Below are 19,278 nucleotides of genomic sequence, written 5' to 3' on the forward strand. Positions count from 1 at the left end.
CTGCCTCGGCCTGTGCCAGGCCGGGGAGTGGATGGAGGTCACTCGGAGACCGTGCGCGCGGGGGGGGGGGTCAGCCCGCGACGAGAGAGGCGTCTTCAGTGGGGGCTTTGGCGAATGGACCCTGCCAGCCTCCACTGAATCCTTTCCCCCACCCTTGGCGGGCGCTGGGGGCGCTGGAGTCACTCGCAGGCCAGCTTCCCGTCGAAACTGGAGAGGGCAATGGCGAAGGCCTGCAGAGCGCACAGCGGGTACCGGTAGTCTAGGGTGAAGGCGTCCTCTGCCACGCGCCCGAACTGCAGCACGATGTAGTCGGCTGTGGACACACAGGGGCGGGGGTGTCTCCCAGTCCTGGCAGACAGTGTCCTCAACTTTGGGAGAAGTCTCCTTCCTGTGCACTGGGGCGGGAAACCTCAGCCACCATCTCAGTTACCCACTCTCCACCCTACACCCCTTATCTGGTGCAGCTGGCCCCACCTGCAGCATTAGCAGCCTTCTGACTGTAAGCCCCTGAGGGCAGGGACCCTGCCTTATCTTCTGCCACCCAGGGCTATGTGTATGACAGGCACTTAAATATAGGAACCTGTCACACGTGCCCCAGCCTACAATCCTTTTCTTATGTCTCGGGCTTCATTCCTTCTTCCCATCCCCGGCCCCCGTGTCTCATCTTAGATTGCCAGGCTCTATCCCTTGACTAGCCCCCTGACCCCCTACTTTATGGAGTGGCTCCACTCAGCCCCATCCCATATCTGGTCCAGGTTCACAGCCCCAGTCCCAACACCTCCCCCAGCATCCATAGGGACAGGAAGTTGCTAAAAATACCCCTGATCTCTGCAGGCCAGGCTCTACCAGAAATGTGATCTGGAGAGTGGTTTTCCAAGGCCTTGGGACAGGTGACACTGGGGACACATCCCTAGGATGGAGTGGGGGATGGAAGAAGTTGCTCAGTGTCAGCCAATCCCAGGAACCCAGGGTCCCTTGGGAGGTATCTTTCCATCCCAAACTTCCTCACCTTAGTGGGAACCTCTCCCCCAGGCCAGGGACATTTTTACTTCATTACGTTCTGGGTGTATCTTGGTTCCCTAACTCCTTGAAGGCAGGCCTTTGACCTTACTTGAGGGAGGACAATGGAGCAGGCACTCAGAAATGCTTGATATTACCTACCCTTACAAGGCAGCCATCTTGAAGGGCTTGAGAGCTGGGGCCCTGGAGCCAGACCACCTGGGTTCTCATGCCAGCTCTGCCTCTTACAGCTCTACCACCTTGGGCAAGTTACTTAACCTCTCTATGCCTCGGTTGTCTCATCTGCCAAATAGGGACAATAAGAATACCTTTCTCAGGTACTGGAGGGGATAGGGATGTTGAAAGATTTAATGATTCAGTATCTGTAAAGTCCAGAGAACAGTGCCTAGCACATAGGAAGCACTGTGTGTCTGTGAAATAAATTTTGATGACCAGTGGGTCCTCCTGCTGTTGCTGGGAGACCTTTGCTGGTGCTGGGAGGCACCACCCTTCCTGAGTCTCAGCAGCCTCTTTGACCACATAAAGGTTGGGCTATCAGTATTTCTCAAGTTCTAGCAGATTAACTCTCCCTTCAGCACAGTCTTTCTCACCCAGAATATTCCAATATCTATCCCAGGCTCTGGTCAATGTTAGAAAGAAGCCCTGAGACACCTGCTTGGAATATCTGAGGCTCCTGGAAGCATAGTGTCAATGCCCCTGCAGGAGGGGGTGACCTTCCTGGATATTCTGGCTCCAGAGATAAAGGACAGCTCTGTGTGTGTGCGTGTGTGTAAGTGTGTGTGAGTGTGTGTGTGTGTGTGTGTGTGTGTGAGAGAGAGAGAGGTGGTGGGGAACAGCCCAGCTTGAGCCTTCAGAGACTCACGGTCATCGGCGTGGACAATCTGGAAGTTCTTGACTGAGGCTTGTGTGACTCGACCTTGGAAGTTGAGGGTATAGGAGCCGCTGTCTTCATTCCAGACAGGTGGCTTGTTGTGCAGCTCGATGAGGCTCTCCAGGGTCTTGTTCTGCCAGCGTACCAGCAACCCGTCACTGGCCTGGGTGCCAAGGAGGAGTGTTAGGGGAAGAGTCATGGCTGGCCAAGACATCTTGGGACTGAGGGGAAGCGGCCTGGGGAACCTGTGTGTGCCTTTGAACATGTGTGCTAGTGTGCAGCCTAGAAACCAGTATGTCCTCAGGGGATCCTTGAGAGCCTACTTGGTCTTTGTGGTGTCCTTGTGTGAGAGGGCATCCCTCTGTGAGAATGGGATTTTGCCCTGGGATGCCAAAGTGGAGGGTTGGAGAGTAGCACCTGGCATACAGTAGGTGCTCTGTGCCCTTGGTACCGAAGGGGGTCTTAGGTACAGCCACATGCTGGCACCTGATCACAAGGAGGCACTAGACATGCTGGGATCTACAGGGAACTCACAGTTGTGCTCGGGGAGATGGACAGGTAAACAGTGGTTAAAATAAGATGTCCCGGAATAGAGTTTCTCAAACGAAGGAATGGTGTCTGTGTGATAGCGCTCTGAGATATTTCCTTCCTCAGTTTCCTTGGCACTAGTCACATTGATGGCTTAGAGTGAATCTGCTTCAAGATCACGTCCTCCAAGAAGCCTTTCTGACCCCATGTCTGATTTAGATGCCTTAGCTCCAAGTCTCCTTCCATAACATCTTGCTCTTACTATTTCTCCCACTGCACTGTAATAGATGGAATTAGATACTTAAAGGGCAGGTCTGGTATTTTACTGACAGCTGTGTGCCTCAGTTTCCCTCACAACAGGGTGTTGTGAGGATTAAATAAATTAATAGTGTGCGGAATGTTATTCAGATCAGTTCGTAGCACAGAGTAAATGCTCAATAAATGTCGGATTGTTCTGATAGTACTTGTGTTGATTTTGGATCTTCACTGCCTGGCTTTAATGAATGACCGTAGAATGAATGAACTGTGAAATTATGAGGAGTTACCCAGAGCGGCTCTGGGCAGTGCTTACCAAGCCCAAACACACTCGGGAGGCACTGCCTCTGGGGCATTCGTGTGTTTATTCCAGGCATGGAAGGAGCAACCATGTGACCTGTGGCTCCTCAAGACTACAGCTTTCCGTGCTTTGTGCCCCATGAGTTGGCCAAGCCTCTGATTCCAGTGTGACTTTCTAGCACAAAAGGATATGTGATAGGCTCACAGGGGTTATTTTTCATTGTGAACCAGTAAAGTGACATCACTGAGAGTGTGAAGCATACCAACCATCCTGTCTCTGAAATCCCGGGCTCACTGATGCAGTGCTGAGGAGCAGAGCAAAAGACTAACATTGCAGGAGGCCACCACTCCCCAGGATATCTCTGCATCTTTTTTTTTTTTAAGATTTATTTATTTATTTATTAGAGAGAGAGAGAGAGAGAGGCAGAGACACAGGCAGAGGGAGAAGCAGGCTCCATGCCGGGAGCCCGATGCTGGATCACGCCCCGGGCCAAAGGCAGGCGCTGAACCTCTGAGCCACCCAGGGATCCCCACATCTCTGCGTCTTATCCTATACTTCACACACACATACACACACAAAAACAAGCAACTTTGCTTTTCTGAATAAAAGTCAAGGGACCCCTGGGTTGCTCAGTCAATTAAGCCTCTGCCTTTGGCTGAGGTTATGATCCTGGGGCCCAGGATCAAGCCCTGCATCTTATCGGGCTCCCTGCAGGGACTCTGCTTCTCCCTCTCCCTGTTATTCCCCTCACCATGCCCCTGCTTGTGCTCTCTCTCTTTCTCTCAAATAATTAAATAAAATCTTAAAAAAAAAAAAAAAAAAGTCAAATCAAGTCACTCCTGAAACCCTGCTGTGGCTTCCTGTTTGAGTACAAACCAGTCATACAGGTCCTATCTGCCCCTTATTCTCACCTCTCACCTCAAACCTACCAGGCACCATCCTGCCTCAGGGCCTTTGTACTGGCTCTTCCCTCTGTCTGGATGCTTTCCCCAGATATCTGTAGGCTTGCTCTCTCACCTCCTTCAGCTCCTTGCTTAAACATCACCTCAATGAGGCCTGCTCTGACCCTGTATTTAATACTGAACATGTACATATTTCTCATCTTCCTTCTCCTGTTTAACTTTTTATTTTTTCCCTATCACATCACTTTTTAAAAAATATTTTATTTATTATTTGACAGAGAGAGAGCACAAGCAGGGAGAGCCACAGGCAGAAGGAGAGGGAGAAACAGGCTCCCCGCTGAGCAAGGAGCCCACTATATGGCCCGATCCTGGGACCCCAGGATCATGACCTGAGCCGAAGGCTGATGCTTTGCCAAGTGAGCCACCCAGGTGCCTCCACTTCTCGCTTTCTAACATACTATACAATTTATTTATTTATCACAGTTATTGTCTAATGTCCATTTCCTCCACTAGATTGCCAGCTTCATAAGGGCAGATTCTTTTTTATTCACTGATGCCTCCCATCACCTAGAATACTCAGCACTCCTTACACACTGAATGTGTATAATACAATACACACAATATACACTTCATTCATTGAATGAATATATGAATGGATTATTTGGTGTAAACTGGAAAAAAAATCCCTCATTGCATTTGTTTCAATGAATTCAATTATAGAACCCCCTAATTCATTCCACAAGTTTCCAGAATGAAGTTGTGATGCAGGGTGAAGAGTGTGCTCAGGAAGTTGGGTATGGGCAACCCCCCACCCCCCCAGCTCCCCAGGAGTGGATCATAAGGGGGACACATGGGAGCAGGACCCTCAGGAAGAGGCATCCAGGGAGGTGCTGGGCTCACATTTCGCGGCCGGATGGGGACCCTCTCGTTGTCCGTGTTCATGCCAGGAATGATGACAGTCATGCGCCGGGGACCTCGGAAGCCCAGCACATTGGTTTCCTGGGAAGGAGATCCTGTTAGGCTGGCCCATGCCAAGGGGAGGCTCCTGCCAGGGGACCCAGGGGGGGTTCTCACATAGATCACGGCGGCCAGCTCCTGCCGAAGGCTCCCCACATCAGTACTGCCTCCTCCGCGGTGCGGGTTCTGCCCATTGTCAAAGACGGTAAAGCGGTTGCCCAGCAGATTGGACCTGCAAGTGGGGTGTGTGGGGGGGTGCTGGGGACAGGGCTTGGGGAATCTCATACCCCTACTCCAAGACCCATCCTCACAGCCAGGCAGTTTTGAGAGCTTCCTATGTCATGGGTGTCAGTGTCTTAGGACAGAGCAACCCATGTCCCCTGCCCCAGGCCCCCCTCAGGAGGTCTTTTTAAAAGCTGGATCTGGAAGGACCCTGGGCAGCCTTCAACTCTCAGCTCCATTTCTTTGCTGTGTGACCCTAGGCAGGCTAAACTCTCAGAGCCTCAACACCCCCCTCTGTAAAATGGGCATACTAATAGTATTTACCTCGCTTGGTCTTTTTTTTAAGATTTTATTTATTCATGAGAGACACAGAGAGAGGCAGAGACACAGGCAGAGGGAGAAGTGGGCTCTATGCAGGGAGCCCAACGTGGGACTCCATCCCAGGACCTTGGGATCAGGACCTGAGCCAAAGGCAGGCACTCAATCATAGCCACCCAGGCGTCCCTCACTTGGTCTTAATAAGGGGATTAAGTGGGTTAATATTTGGAAGTTAGAACTATGCCTGACACACAGATAGGCCTCACATAGGTGTTGTTAAGTACATAAGGATAAGAAATAAGACCTGACCCAGGGGTTCACCTTCCCCTTACCTCTCAGATGTGCAGTGAAGATTAGATGAGACATATAGGGAGACAGCACAGGGTAGGTGCTGGATGTTTGTTATTCATTCACTTACTAAATGTTTTAGTGAGTCGCTACTATGTACCAGGTGCTAGGAATTCAACCACAAACGAAACAGGCATAGTCCCTGCCCTCATGGACCTTATGACCTATTTCAAGTGAGGTTCCTGGTCCAGCAGCACTAGCATCATCTGGGTGCTTGCTGGAAATGGAGAATCTTGCCCCAAACCCAGATTCACTGAGCCATTTTAACTACACTTCCAAGGGATCTGTGCACATTTAAGTGTGCGAAGCCAGAGCACCTGGGTGGCTCTGTCAGTTGAGTGTCTGCTTTCGGCTCAGGTCATGATCCCAGGGTCCTGGGATCGAGCCCGGCATCAGGCTCCCTGCTCAGCGAGGAGTCTGCTTCTCCCTCTCCCTCTCCCTCTGAGATCTCCCTCTCCTTCTCTCTCTCAAATAAATAAAATCTTTTTAAAAAAGTGTGGGATGCCCCAGGCCAGGGGACATTTCTAGAGTGCCCAGTGTGGTGGCCACTGCCAGGCGCAGGGAGATGGAAGTGACTTGCCATGGCGCACTAGCCGCCCTGGGCCTCTTGGCCCCACCTCAGCTTCCCAATGAAATTCTCCCCTCCTCGGGACAGATTGGTAGGGTCGCTGGAGATGAGGTAATTGGCTGTCTTGCTCCGTTTCCGCTTCCTGCCAGCCAAGAGGAACACCTGGGGAGAGGGGGGAGACAGGTGGAGGAAGGAGGCCTGCGTGCCCTGAACACCCTGCCCACTCCCCCACCCCCACCCCCGCCAGCCCGACCGTCAGCCTGGGTTCCTGCCCTCTCTCCCCCTGCCACCTCTCCCCTCCCCACCTTCTTCTCTGTGTCCAGGTGCAGGAAGTAGGAGGGATACAGGCCCCGGTCCATGCCCTTCTTGTCTCGGGTCAGCCTGCAGCGGACAGTCCGGCCCTGCGGCGCTGGCCGAAGCACGAACTCCTGGGGCTCATCCACTTCCACCGGTGGGGATGGGGCTCTCTCCTCCTTCTGGGTCGGGGCAGAACGCACATCAGCCGCGGAGCACTAGCTCCTCTGCCCTCGCAGTCCCTAGCAGGGCAGGCGGGACAACTCACCGCTTTCTGTGTGGGAAGACAAGAGACAGGCCGGCTGCAGTGGCGCGGGCCCCTCGTGCTGCCCCCGCAGCTCCGCCGCCGGTAGGAGGCTCTGGGGAGCTGGGCGCTTTGTTACTATTTTGCTTCACTTGTGGCTAAGAGCCTGGAATCTGGAGCCAGACACGTGGGTTCAAATCCTCGTTCCACCACTAACTCTGTCATGTTTAACCACACTGTAACTCAGTTTTTTTCGCCTGAGAAATGCAGAGGTTGGGGCTGGATACCCAGGACAGATCTTACTTAACCTATACATTCACCAAACACTCATTTAAGTCTACCAAGGCGCCGGGCATAGTCCTAAGTATCTTCCAGTATTAACTAATTTGATTCTCTTAGGTCACCACTGACATAGGTGTCCAATTTTACTAAAGAAGTCGAAGCTCCGAGAGGTTAAGCAACTTGCCCAAGATCACACAGCTAGTGAGAAGCGGAACTGGGATTTAAATGCTGCCCAGCCTCCTGTAAGAGCCAGAGCCTTCAAAAGACTTTCTTTCTTTCTCTTTTTTTTCAAAAGACCTTCTTTCATGCGGACACTATGTCAAAGGGTGAACTGAAGTGGGGCCAAAGGTATGAACTGCTGTGTTCTAGGCACATAGTGTTATAGAAGTATTAGCTACTGCTGTTACTACAGTGAATAGTAACTACTCAATGCCTGTAGTAGCCAGCATCCAAGATGAGTCCTGGTGATCCCTGCCTCCTGATATTTTTAAAATATTTTATTTATTCATGAGAGAACACAGAGAGAGGCAGAGACACAGGCAGAGGGAGAAGCAGGCTCCTTGTGGGGAGCCCGACATGAGTCTTGATCCCAGGACTCCTGGATCACACCCTGAGCTGAAGGCAGATGCCCAACCACTGAGCCACACAGATGCCCGCCTGCCTCCCGGTATTTACACCTCATGTAGTCTCCTTCCACATCATATTAGAGTTGCTCTTTCTGACAAATGGAACATAGCAGAAGTGATGGGGGTATGGGGGCGTCACTTCTAAGGCTGGGCCATAATAGATATTGTGCCTTCTCCTTGCTGTCTCCCTTGGGCCACTCGAGCTCTGGGGGAAGCTGGCTGCCATGTCATTAGAACACTCAAGCTGCCCTGTGGAGAGGGCTCCAGCCAACATCCATGACAGTGAACCATTTTATTTTTTTTTAAAGATTTATTTATTTATTCATTCAGAGAGAGAGAGAGGCAGAGACACAGGCAGAGGGAGAAGCAGGCTCCATGCAGGAAGCCCGACATGGGACTCGATCCCGGGTCTCCAGGATCACACCCTGGGCTGCAGGTGGTGCCAAACCACTGAGCCACCCGGGGCTGCCCAACAGTGAACCATTTTAGAAGTGGATCCTCTCTTTCCAGCCAAGCTTTCAGAGTGACTGCAGACCCAACTAGCATCTTGACAGCAATCTCATGACCCTGAGCCAGAAGTACCCTGCTAAGCCCCTTCCAGATTCCTGACTTACAGAAATTAAGAAATGTTTGTGGTTTTAAGGCACCAAGTTTTGGGGGTGACTTGTCACACCACAATACAGAGGTAAGACAATGAATGAATAAATAAGCTTATCTTGCTCATGGAATAACTCCAAACAACAGTTTGGTTGCATTCCCCTATAGAGTGGCCTGGCCCAGCCTGGTGACCCCACAGCAGCCCCTTTGGTTCTCACATGCTTGGTGCCCTCCATGCTCATGTTCTAAGGGAAAACCATGATTCCAACTCCAACTTTCCCAGTAGGGAAGAGAAGGGACTGCCAGCCTGGGTGTGTGCTATATGAAAGCCACTAAGAATCCCTGATTATGCTGCGGTTGGCCTTTTTTGCTGAGGGCAGGTTTGGACTGTATGTGAGGTGAGGCTGGTGTCGGCAAGCAGACCCTTAGCCTGCAGGCAAGTGAGCACCTCTTCTCCACTCTGGGCTGCTCCAAGAAGAAACTTGGGAAACGCAAGACTATGTTTGGAATGCAGTGTGCAGAAAGCCAGAGCTTATTCAAACATTTCCACAGCTGTGAATTTCTAGGGCCTACTGTATTGAAGGCTGCACGGCGGTTATATTCCCCGCTGGAGATAAGAAACTCACCTTTCAGTTTATATATCGGTATCTGGTGATGTTGGCTAATGTGAGTCAGTCCCTCAAGACGTGACCACTCCTGAACTAACTAATAAACCCGTATGGAGGAGGGTGCTGGAGGCCCCTGTCTGCCAGAGTTAACCTTTCAGCTGCCGGAAGGTTGGGCCCTCCTGGGTTGGGGGGCAGGTAGCAGCAGAACACACTTGGGTACTAGAACGGTAGCATGAAAATATTTTAACAACTCATACAATCATTGCCCAAGGGGGTGCACATGTGCCCGTCTGCCTGTGTGTCGTACCTCTCTGGTACAGAAAATGGGTGTCTCTTCACAGCGGCCGTGTGAGCATCTCTGGCTGGGTCTGCTGGGTTAGGCTGCAGAGGGGAGGACTTAGAGTCCAGATAACATCAGGCCCCCAGGGGGCCAATCCCAGCCTAGTGACCCCTCCACTGCTTTTGCTGTTCTCACAAGGCTGGTGCCCTTTGTCCTATTGTGTCATCAGAGAGGGAGCCAAGATTCTAACCCCAAGCCATTCCCCAGGCCCCCCGCCAGGTTCCACACTCTTGTCCCTCCCAAGCCCAGGTCCCTGCCACTGCTCCTTGAAGGGGCCTCAGCCCCCTTCCCCTCTGGATCCTGACCTTTTTGCCTTTTCCTTTTGCTTTGCCCTTCTGATTGCTGTTCTTGGTCACCACGCCTGCCACTTCTCCCCCCTCTTCTTCTTCCTCCTTCTTCTGCTCTTCTGAGCCTTTGGAAATGCCTGGACATAGTGGCGGGACAAGTCTGTGAACCCCTTACCCTGTGGAGCACCTCATGTTTTGCAAAGCACTTCTAACATCCATGTCTTACTCATACCCTCCCCACAAACACAAGAGTAATCCCATAATACTAGTATCAGAGACTCAGAAAGGCTAAGATACCTGCCTGAGGCCACACAGCTATTAAAGTGGGGATCAAGATGCCCCTCAAGACTTGTGACTCTGAGCCCCCTCCTTACCCTACGCTGAACTCCGGCTCCCCACCCCCCAGGACTGCCTCTAGATGTCATGGCACCAGAGGCCTCTGTCACCCACCTTTCTTCTTCTGAGCTTTTTCAGCTGGGCCTTCTTCCCCAACCAGAAACATGGCTGCTGGGGTCTTCTTTGTCACTCTGGCCGGGCTCCCTGAAGGGTCCTGGTCAGCCTCCCCAGACCCTGTGTATGCGGATGTGAAGGGGTCACACTCCCCTACAGCCAGAGTCCCATGTTCTTCCAGAGACCGGCCTCACCTTTCTTCTTCGTCTTTCTCATCTTGGTCCCCTCCCCAGCTGGTGCCTCCTTTTTCTTAATGCGCAGAGGTTTGGGTGCGGGGACGGGGCTTGCCAGGTCCCCTGGAAAGGGAGATAGGGGTTAGGCAAAGAAGAGCCTGTTGGGGCTGAAGGCCACCTTCCCACCCACTTGTCATTCCTTCAGTTTCCAGGGAGGCTGAAGGCCTGACGATGGCTCAGTCTGTCTTCGGCTCGCCACTTTTTAATTTTTTTTAAGATTTTATTTATTTATTTGACAGGGAGAGAGAATAGGAGTAGGGGGAGCAGCAGAGGGAGGAGAGGCAGACTCCCTGGGAGCCTGACGTGGGGCTCAATCCCAAAACCCTGGGATCATGACCTGAGCCAAAGGCAGATACTTAATGGACTGGGCCACCCCAGCATCTCTGCGTGTTGCATTTTAATCCTGAGTCTGTAAAGGGCTGGAAAATACCAGGAGCTTCAAAAGCATTACAGAATGAATGAACATCTAACTGATGTTCTAACTGAACATCTGATTCCCAGCTCCCACCCCATCTTCCCCAGAAAACTTCCTCTAGCAGGTGCTACAGACGGCACTCTGTCCCTCCCACAGAGGCCCAAGATCCTAGCTACCTGTTCACATTGAGACCAGACTGCGGTACCTGTAGGGCGAGGTGCCCAGGCCAGACAACCATCATAGCACTTATTTCACTGACTGATTTTTACAGTAATCACTTTGATACTTTTATAAAAATTATAACTATAATTCATATTGAGTTAAAAAAAAATACTAAAAAAAATCACAAAGAAAACTAAAATCCTCCACTTTCCCTGGCTCACAGAGCCCTCTGGGCAGGCAGTGGTGGGAGCTCATATTGATCTCTGTACTTGGGGGCCATCAGGAGAAAGACACCAGAGAAAGAAACTCTTGTGTCCAGGCACTGGGTAGTGTTCTGATGTCTCAACTCTCATATCGCTGAGGCCCCTGAGCCCCTGAAGGACAGGGCAAGTTTTACAGTGTGTGTGTGTGTGTGTGTGTGTGTGTGTGTGTGTGTGCTCCTTCTCTCACCCTTCTGACCCTGGGCCTTGGCCCTCCTCTCCTTGATCCCGGCAGAAGTCTTCTCTTTAGGAGGCTTCTTGGGTGGCAGAGGGATTTTCTCTTTCTTTTCCTCCTCTTCTTCTACCTCTTCCTCTTCCTGGTCCTCCTCTTCCTCCTCCTCATCCTCTGTAGGTAGAAACTCCTCATAATGGGGGCCGGCATGGGCCCGGTTATCTGGGAGCCCAGTCCCCCCAGATTGCTGGGAAGTGGTAAATGAGAGCCAGGGGTGGGAGTTTCCCCTTCTGGAACAGGAGCAGGAGGAGGAACAGTCCAGCACCTTCCTCAAAGCACGGGGGCCAATTCCCAAGGTGTTCGGGTGCAGGGAGTGGGGGCTGGGGGAATGCTAGGGGCTTGGCAGTCCTGTCCAGGGACATACCCTTCTCTGTAGGGCCTTCGCCCCCTCCGGGACCCCACTCCTCACACACTCCTGCCTGTCTGCTAGTCTCCCCTTCTCGGCCCCTTCGCTGCCCCCGCGCCGCCCCGCTCGGCTTCTCCGTGGCCCGGAGCAGTTACCGACCTCAGCCAGACCCATCTGGGCTAGCTCCGGCCCCTAGCTTAAGGCCAGACTCTGAACCGCCCCGTGCCTCAGTTTCCCCATCCAGAAAACAGAGTGACGAATAAGAGAATACACTTTTAATCTGGCTCCCAGAGCGGCCGGAGGAGGGGCGGCTGCTTCTGGGGCTTCGCGCCTCCCCTCGCCTCCTCTCCCCGCCGGCGCCGTCTCACCGTCCGCGGCGTCCGGGGCTCGCGCTACCAGGAAGGTTTCCCGCGGGTCGCGCTTGGCCTCGGGGTCCCGGAGGAACTTGGCGTAGATGGTCTGCGGCGGCCGCGCCTCCGGGGGCGGCGGGACCGGCTCCTCCCGCGCCTTCCCGCAGCGGCCGGCTGAGCCGAGAGGCCGGGTCAGGCCGGGAGCCCCAGACGCTGTCCCGCTCGGCCCCCGCGCGGGTCTGTCCTGGGCGCTCTCTCCACCCCGACACCCCAGCCCCCACCCACTCCACCCCCGCCCCCGGGCTCCAGGACTCAGCCGCACCCCTCCCGCCCCCTCACCCTCGGCCCCCCGCCCGCCTCCGGGTCTCCGGGGCCTGGATCCTTTAGGGCAGGGGGACTCGGGGGCCTCTGTCTTCTTCTTCCTCAACTTCTGCCCCTTGGCGGGTCGCTGCGGAGCGGGGTCGGGAGGAGGGAGAGGAAGGAGAGGGGGGCTCGGACGGCTGCCCATGACCCTCTAATCCCTTGAGCTGCCAGAAATAACCGCGGATTATCGGGAGGGGAACTGCAGCCTCCTTGGGGTGAGGAACAATGACCCCTCCCATGCATCACGGCCACGTCCAAGGCCCCAGAGCCTCAGCTTCTCCCCTGGACATCCCATGCCCCCAAACACATTTCCTCAAAAAAAAAAAAAAAAAAAAAGCAAAACTGCAGGGAAGCAACCCCCCAGACGCTGTAGAGGGGACACGCCCCACTCCAGATCGCCTACCCTGCGTAGGGCTACTGCAAAGTGGAGATGAGGTTCCCCTCGCCTCCTTTCCAAGCAGGGGGACATACCTGCTTGGGGCGCTGCTGGACCTCCGGGCTCTGGCCTTCCTCCTCATGTCCGCTGAGGGTGGCAGAGGCATCAGTCTGTCTTCCTCCCCTTTCCTGTCCTCCCCAACCCCTCCGAGCCCTGGTCCCCCAACCCCAGGGGTCAGGCAGGTAGAGGTGGTGAGGGTGGTGGGGCTGCTTCCGCACCTGTCGGAGGCCCACACCTCTCGGAGGGTGTCGTCCTGCAGCGGCATGGTGCATTCGCCTATCCGCACCCCCTTCTCTGGCCACCCTGCGGCTGGAGGAGCCTCCCAGCGCTCCCGGCTAATCCAGGCTCAACCTCACCCCACCTCCCGCTGGCCCAGGAGGGCGGCAGCACTGGGGGAGGCGCTTCTCCTGGCCCATGACCCTCGCCCCCCTGGCCCATTCCACAGGAGGAAGAGGCTGAACTGCCAAGTGCTCAGACCACCAGCACCCTGAAGGAGGCCATCAGTGCCAGCCCCGCCGTTTCCCACCCAGCTTTGGGTTAGAGGTGCCAATTTGTAATTTGTTAGGGGTTAGTGGGGTGTGGGAAGAAAATATTAGATCGGATCTTGTATTTATTTTTCATAAAAACTGAGAATTAGGATTTACTGATATTTAGTATATAAGGATTGACAGGAGCATGTGTATATACAGTACTTGATTGAGAAAAATTATGGATGTACACTTACATTTTTTTTTTTTTTTTTTTTGCTGACAAGGAACATGCTTTTGTAAAAGTTTAGAGATCAGGGGGTACCTGGGGGGCTCAGTCGGTTAAGCATCTACCTTTGGCTCAGGTCATGATCTTGGGGTCCAGGGATCAAGTCCCACATCTGGCTTCCTGCTCAGCAGGGAGTCTGTTTCTCCCTCTCCCACTGTCCCTCCCCACTGCTTGGGCTCTCTCTCAGATAAATAAATAAAGTCTTTTAAAAAAAAGTTTAGGGATCCCTGGGTGGCGCAGCGGTTTAGCGCCTGCCTTTGGCCCAGGGCGCGATCCTGGAGACCCGGGATCAAATCCCACATCGGGCTCCCAGTGCATGGAGCCTGCTTCTCCCTCTGCCTATGTCTCTGCCTCTCTCTCTCTGTGTGTGACTATTATAAATAAATAAAAATTAAAAAAAAAAGTTTAGAGACCAGGGATATAGTTTTTTATTTTTTTAAAAAGTAATCTCCTAGCCTCAAGGTGGGGCTCAAACTCATGACCCCACTCATGACCCACTCATGACCTACGGATCACATAGGAATCACGTGGTCCACCAACTGAGCCAGCCAGGGCCTTCCCCAAACCAAGGATATAGTGTTGATATGATTAATATCATGGGCAAAGTTTGGTTCAATGCTAAGGAAGCCCAGAGGAGGGGTCCCAATCAGCTGTCCTGCAGGCTTCCTGAAGCCCGATCTAAAATTTTAAAAATGATGAATAGGAATTCCACAGGCAATAAATAAATAAATAAAAATAAAATTTAAAAAGTGGGTTGGATTACCTAGAAAGGGAGCAAGATGAAGGCCTAGAGGTTGGAAATAGCCAGATGTGTTCAAATGTTCAGCACCAGGAGACAGGCAGTCATCTCATACATGGGTCAGCCCTGAGCTCTGCCACTTAAGGGCTAAATGTCCTTGGGTGACTTACTTAGCCTCTCTGAGCCTCCATTTCCTCATTTATAAAATGGGCTTGACCTGGTAAGGATATTTTTCAGATTCAGGGAGATGAGAGGCACCTGTGTGGCTTAGGCGGCTAAGTGTCCAACTCTTGGTTTCAGCTCGGGACATGATCTCGGTGTCCTGAGTTCAGCTGTGCGCCGTGGCAGGTTCGGTGAGAAAGGAGCATGCAGTGGGTGCTCAGCAACTGGTAACTGTGTGCCCCTTTCCACTGAACTTCCACTTCATCCCGGTCTCCTCAGCATTTACACCCCTTTTTTTTTTAAATTTTATTTATTTATGAGAGACAGAGGCAGAGACACAGGCAGAGGGAGAAGCAGGCTCCATGCAGGGAGCCCGACGTGAGACTCCATCCTGGGTCTCCAGGATCATACCCTGGGCTGAAGGCGGCACTAAACCACCGAGCCACCTGGGCTGCCCTCTTTTTTTTTTTTTTAAGATTTTTATTTATTCATTCATGACAGACACAGAAAGAGAGAGAAAGAGAGGCAGAGACACAGGCAGAGGGAGAAGCAGGCTGCATGCAAGGAGTACACCTCTTGATACATGAGTGGGGTTCATTTTTTCAATGACGTAATGAGTGCATTTTTAATTCCATTCAATTCTCCAAAGAGTCCAGTGAGATAGGCGGGGTGGAGATGATTATCTCCATTATATGGATGGACGCACTGAGGCCCGTGGAGGTGACGTGAGTGCTCGGGGAGTGATCTGCGTCAGCCAGATCATAAGGTGGCTTGGTTGGGGTGTGAATCCAGACCTGACTCCTGTAAGAGCCTTTACCCCTAACCCTTGCATGTTTTATGCAGTCACAAGGATTAGAGATGGGGCATGAAGGAAATAGTCAGGCTTTTGTATCCCATTTGCTTGGTCCACCTGATCCAGATTTGCCCTAATCCATCTTCCTAAAATACCACTTCTTCAGTTGACACCTTTGCTCAAGAACATTCATCGGCTCCCTACTGCCTAAGGACCAGGTTTAATTTTTTTTTCTTTTTCTTTTTTTTTCCCCCCTTTTTGTAAGGGCGCAGGACCGGGTTTAAATGTGCCAGGCTGGCATTCAAGGCTCTCCCTCGTCTGACTCCAACCTGCCTTTCTAATTGGAGGGCTATCCCAAACTGTGCTATTCATCCAGGCGCATAGGTTTGCATATGTCCTTTATATTCTCTCTCCTCCATGCTTTTGCTTAAGCTCTTCCCACCCGGAATGCCTAGCCTGTTCCAAGAAACCTGTCCAACTCTAAATAGCCCTCAAGTCCCCACCTCCAGGATTCCTTGGCCCTCACGGGCCTCTGCATGCATAGTAATAATATTAATAATAATAACAACAACAACATTTATTGCCCACCTACTATGTGTCAGTTTCCTTGTTCCCCTTCTCTCTCCACCCTCACAATAATGTTTATGAGGCAGACATTAACAGCCTAATAGCAAAGATGAGGAAATTAATGGCTGAGAGTCAGTCAACACGTATTTCCAGAGAGCACTTTGTGCCAAACAGTATGCTAAGCCCTGGTCATCCAGTGATGGACAAAAAGTTATGGTCCCTGCCCTCATGGAGCTAAACTTCTGTGGAAGACAGGGAGTAAAGACACAAATACACCAATTAGTTGATGTGTGATCTCGCTGTTATTAATTGTAATAAATGCCAAGAAGAAAAAGAACTGGGTTCTGCGAAAACAGCAGGTGGGAATCTGGGCTGGATTTAGAGGACAGACAAGGCTATCTGGGAAGGGAGGTTTTTTTTGTTTTTGTTTTTGTTTTTTTTTTTTTTTTTTTTGGGGGGAAGGGAGTTTTTAAACTGAGCCCTGATGGGCTGCCTGGCTGGCTCAGTCAGTAGATCAGTAAAGCGTGTGACTCTTGATCTTGGGGGTGTGAGCTTGAGCCCCACGTTGGAGGTAGAGTTTACTTAATAAATACTAAAATATGTTGAGACCTGAAGGCTTTCAGAGACTAGGAATGAGATCCTTCCAGGCATAAGGCACAGCTTATGCAAAAATCTCGAGGCAGCAAAGCACTTGGCACAACAGAACAGGGGCACCACTGGATAGGGCTTCAAGACCCGCTCTTTAGAGGGTTTCTGAAGATCTCAAACCCCAAATACATGACTAAGAACCAGAGGACACCTGGGGCTCAGTGCTGATCTGACAAGGCAAACTGGAAAGCTAAATATCCACATTCTTTTTTTTTTTTTTTAATTTATTCATAGACACACACACACACACAGAGGGAGGCAGAGACACAGGCTGAGGGAGAAGCAGGCTCCATGCTGGGAGCCCAACCGACTTGGGACTGATCCTGAGTCTCCAGGATCACATCCTGGGCTGCAGGCGGCGCTAAACCGCTGCACTAACCGGGCTGCACCAAATATTCACATTCTAATAGTACCAGGGCCACAGGGAAACTTTCATATCTTAAACCAGAGAGGCCTGCACTGGACTAGAGATGGACCGGGTGGTGGCCCAGGTCAGAGGACACTGCTTTGGAATGTAGGCCCATGTGAACAGCAGAAGCTCTTAAGTGAAGAAAAAGTTTAATTCATTTCTCAGACCTCTCCTCTTGGGCTGCATGGATGTGATAGATGTTTGCATAATAAAAGTGTCCATTTCTCCTGCTTCTTTTCATGTTCTGAAGGTTCTCATGAATTAGCACTGGTATTCTTAAAGTTGCACATGGCAGCTGAAGAACATTTTAAAATATTAAAAACAATTCATACGACTTAAATTTGTATATATGTAGTTCGGGACATAACTTGTGGGGCATGACAGCTGTTTCTCACATTGACACATCAGATGCTATTTGGGGAACAGTTCTGTTTTCCTAAAAATATTTAATAAGATGGAATTAAAATTTCTAAAACTATTTAAATCTGATTACATTTTGCTACTTATTAATTATAAACCATATTTGCCATTAAATTTTAATACATAGGGGATCCCGGGGTGGCTCAGTGATCTAGCGCCTGCCTTCGGCCTAGGGCATGATCCTGAGGTCCCGGGGTCAAGTCCCACATCGGACTCCCTGCATGAAGCCTGCTTCTCCCTTGGCCTGTGTCTCTGCCTCTCTCTCTCTCTCCTTTCTGTCTCTCATGAATAAATAAATAGAATCTTAAAAAAAATAAAATAAATTTTAATACATAATTTTGAATATATTAGAAAAGTCACTTTTGAAAACAGGTGAAAAATAATTTTATTAAAAATAGTTTCTGGGATCCCTGGGTGGCCCAGCGGTTTAGCGCCTGCCTTTGGCCCAGGGCGCAATCCTAGAGACCTGGGATCGAATCCCACATCGGGCTCCTGGTGCATGTAGCCTGCTTCTCCCTCTGCCTGTGTCTCTGCCTCTCTCTCTCTGTCTCTGTGTGACTATCATAAATAAACAAAAATTAAAAAAAAACAAAATAAAAATAGTTTCTTTTTAAATTTTTTTATTTTAAAAATTATTTATTTATTCATGAGAGATACAGAGAGAGAGGCAGAGACATAGGCAGAGGGAGAAGCAGGCTCCCTGTGGGGAGCCCGACATGGAACTCGATTCCAGAACCCTGGGGTCATGATCTGAGCCAAAGACAGGTGCTCAACCACTGAGCCACCCAGGTGTCCCAAGTTAATTTTATTTAAAAAAAAATTTTTAGGGCAGCCCCGGTGGCTCAGAGGTTTAGCGCCACATTCAGCCAGGGGCGTGATCCTGGAGACCAGGGATTGAGTCCCACATCGGGTTCCCTGCATGGAGCCTGCTTCTCCCTCTGCCTGTGTCTCTGCCTCTTTCTCTCTCTCTGTGTCTCTCATCAATCAATAAATAAAAAATCTTAAAAAAATTTTTTTAAAGATTTTTTATTTATTTACTTGAGAGAGAGCACACACAAGACAGCACAGAGGGAGAGAGAGAAGCAGACCCCTCCCCACTCCAGCAGAGTGCCCACCCCCAGGCTGGATCCTAGGACCCTGAGATCTTGACCCTGAGCCAAGGGCAGCCACTGAGCCAACTAAGCCACCCAGGAGCCCCTTTAAAATTTTTCTTAAAATATTTATTTGAAAGAGAGACAGAGTGAGGGAGAACATGGAGTGTGAGGGGCAGAGGGAGAGGGAAAAGCAGACTTCCCTGCTGCAGGGAGCCTGATGAGGATGCGGGGCGGGGGGGGGGGGGGGCGGGTAGAGCGCTGATCAATACCAGAGGCCAAGGAGGACATTTTACAGACTGAGTCACTCAGGTGCCCCCTCCTTTTTTTTTCTAAAGAATTTTTATTCATTTGAGGAGGATGGAAAAAGTGAGAGCATGAACAGGGGGTAGGGGCAGAGGGAGAAGGAGAAGCAGACTCCCTGCTGAGCAGGGACCCCCCCCCCCCATACGGGGCTTGATCCCAGGACCCTGAGATCATGACCTGAGTCGAAGGCAGATGCCTAACTGACTGAGCCACCCAGGTGCCCCAAAAGGTTTTTATTCATTTATTTAAGAGAGAGAGAGCACGAGTGAGGGAAAGAGCAAAGGGAGAAGGAGACACAGAATCTCAAGCCGACTCCACACTGAGCCGGAAGCCAAACATTGGGCTTGATCTCATCACCCTCAGATCTTGACCTGAGCCGAAATCAAAAGTCAGATGCTTAATCAACTGAGCCACTCAGGTGCCCCTAAAAAGATTTTTGTTGTTGTTATTGTTGCTTTTAACATTTATTATAGTTACTTTTGAGGAGAATGTATTCATATTTTGTATACTTGGAATGCAATTATATTTTTAAAAATCCTTGAAGAATTAATGCAGGTTCAGATCATGATAGG

At 51.0% G+C, this 19,278-nt stretch overlaps 1 protein-coding gene across 1 annotated transcript; it reads right to left on the reverse strand.

The window, feature by feature from the left end:
* Positions 1-25: 25 nt before the first annotated feature.
* Positions 26-13,080, reverse strand: TULP1 (TUB like protein 1). The gene is made up of 15 exons (XM_038553370.1): positions 13,034-13,080; positions 12,851-12,902; positions 12,356-12,464; positions 12,035-12,190; positions 11,279-11,434; positions 10,213-10,314; positions 10,019-10,138; positions 9,587-9,705; positions 6,853-6,858; positions 6,596-6,766; positions 6,340-6,452; positions 4,952-5,066; positions 4,778-4,876; positions 1,883-2,054; positions 26-313 (listed from the first exon to the last, which is right to left on the reverse strand). The coding sequence occupies exons 1-15, from the start codon at positions 13,078-13,080 to the stop codon at positions 180-182; spliced, it is 1,671 nt and encodes a 556-aa protein (XP_038409298.1). The 3' UTR covers positions 26-179.
* Positions 13,081-19,278: the final 6,198 nt, after the last annotated feature.

Source organism: Canis lupus, chromosome 12 (genome assembly GCF_011100685.1).
Source record: "Canis lupus familiaris isolate Mischka breed German Shepherd chromosome 12, alternate assembly UU_Cfam_GSD_1.0, whole genome shotgun sequence".
Lineage (NCBI taxonomy): Eukaryota > Metazoa > Chordata > Mammalia > Carnivora > Canidae > Canis > Canis lupus.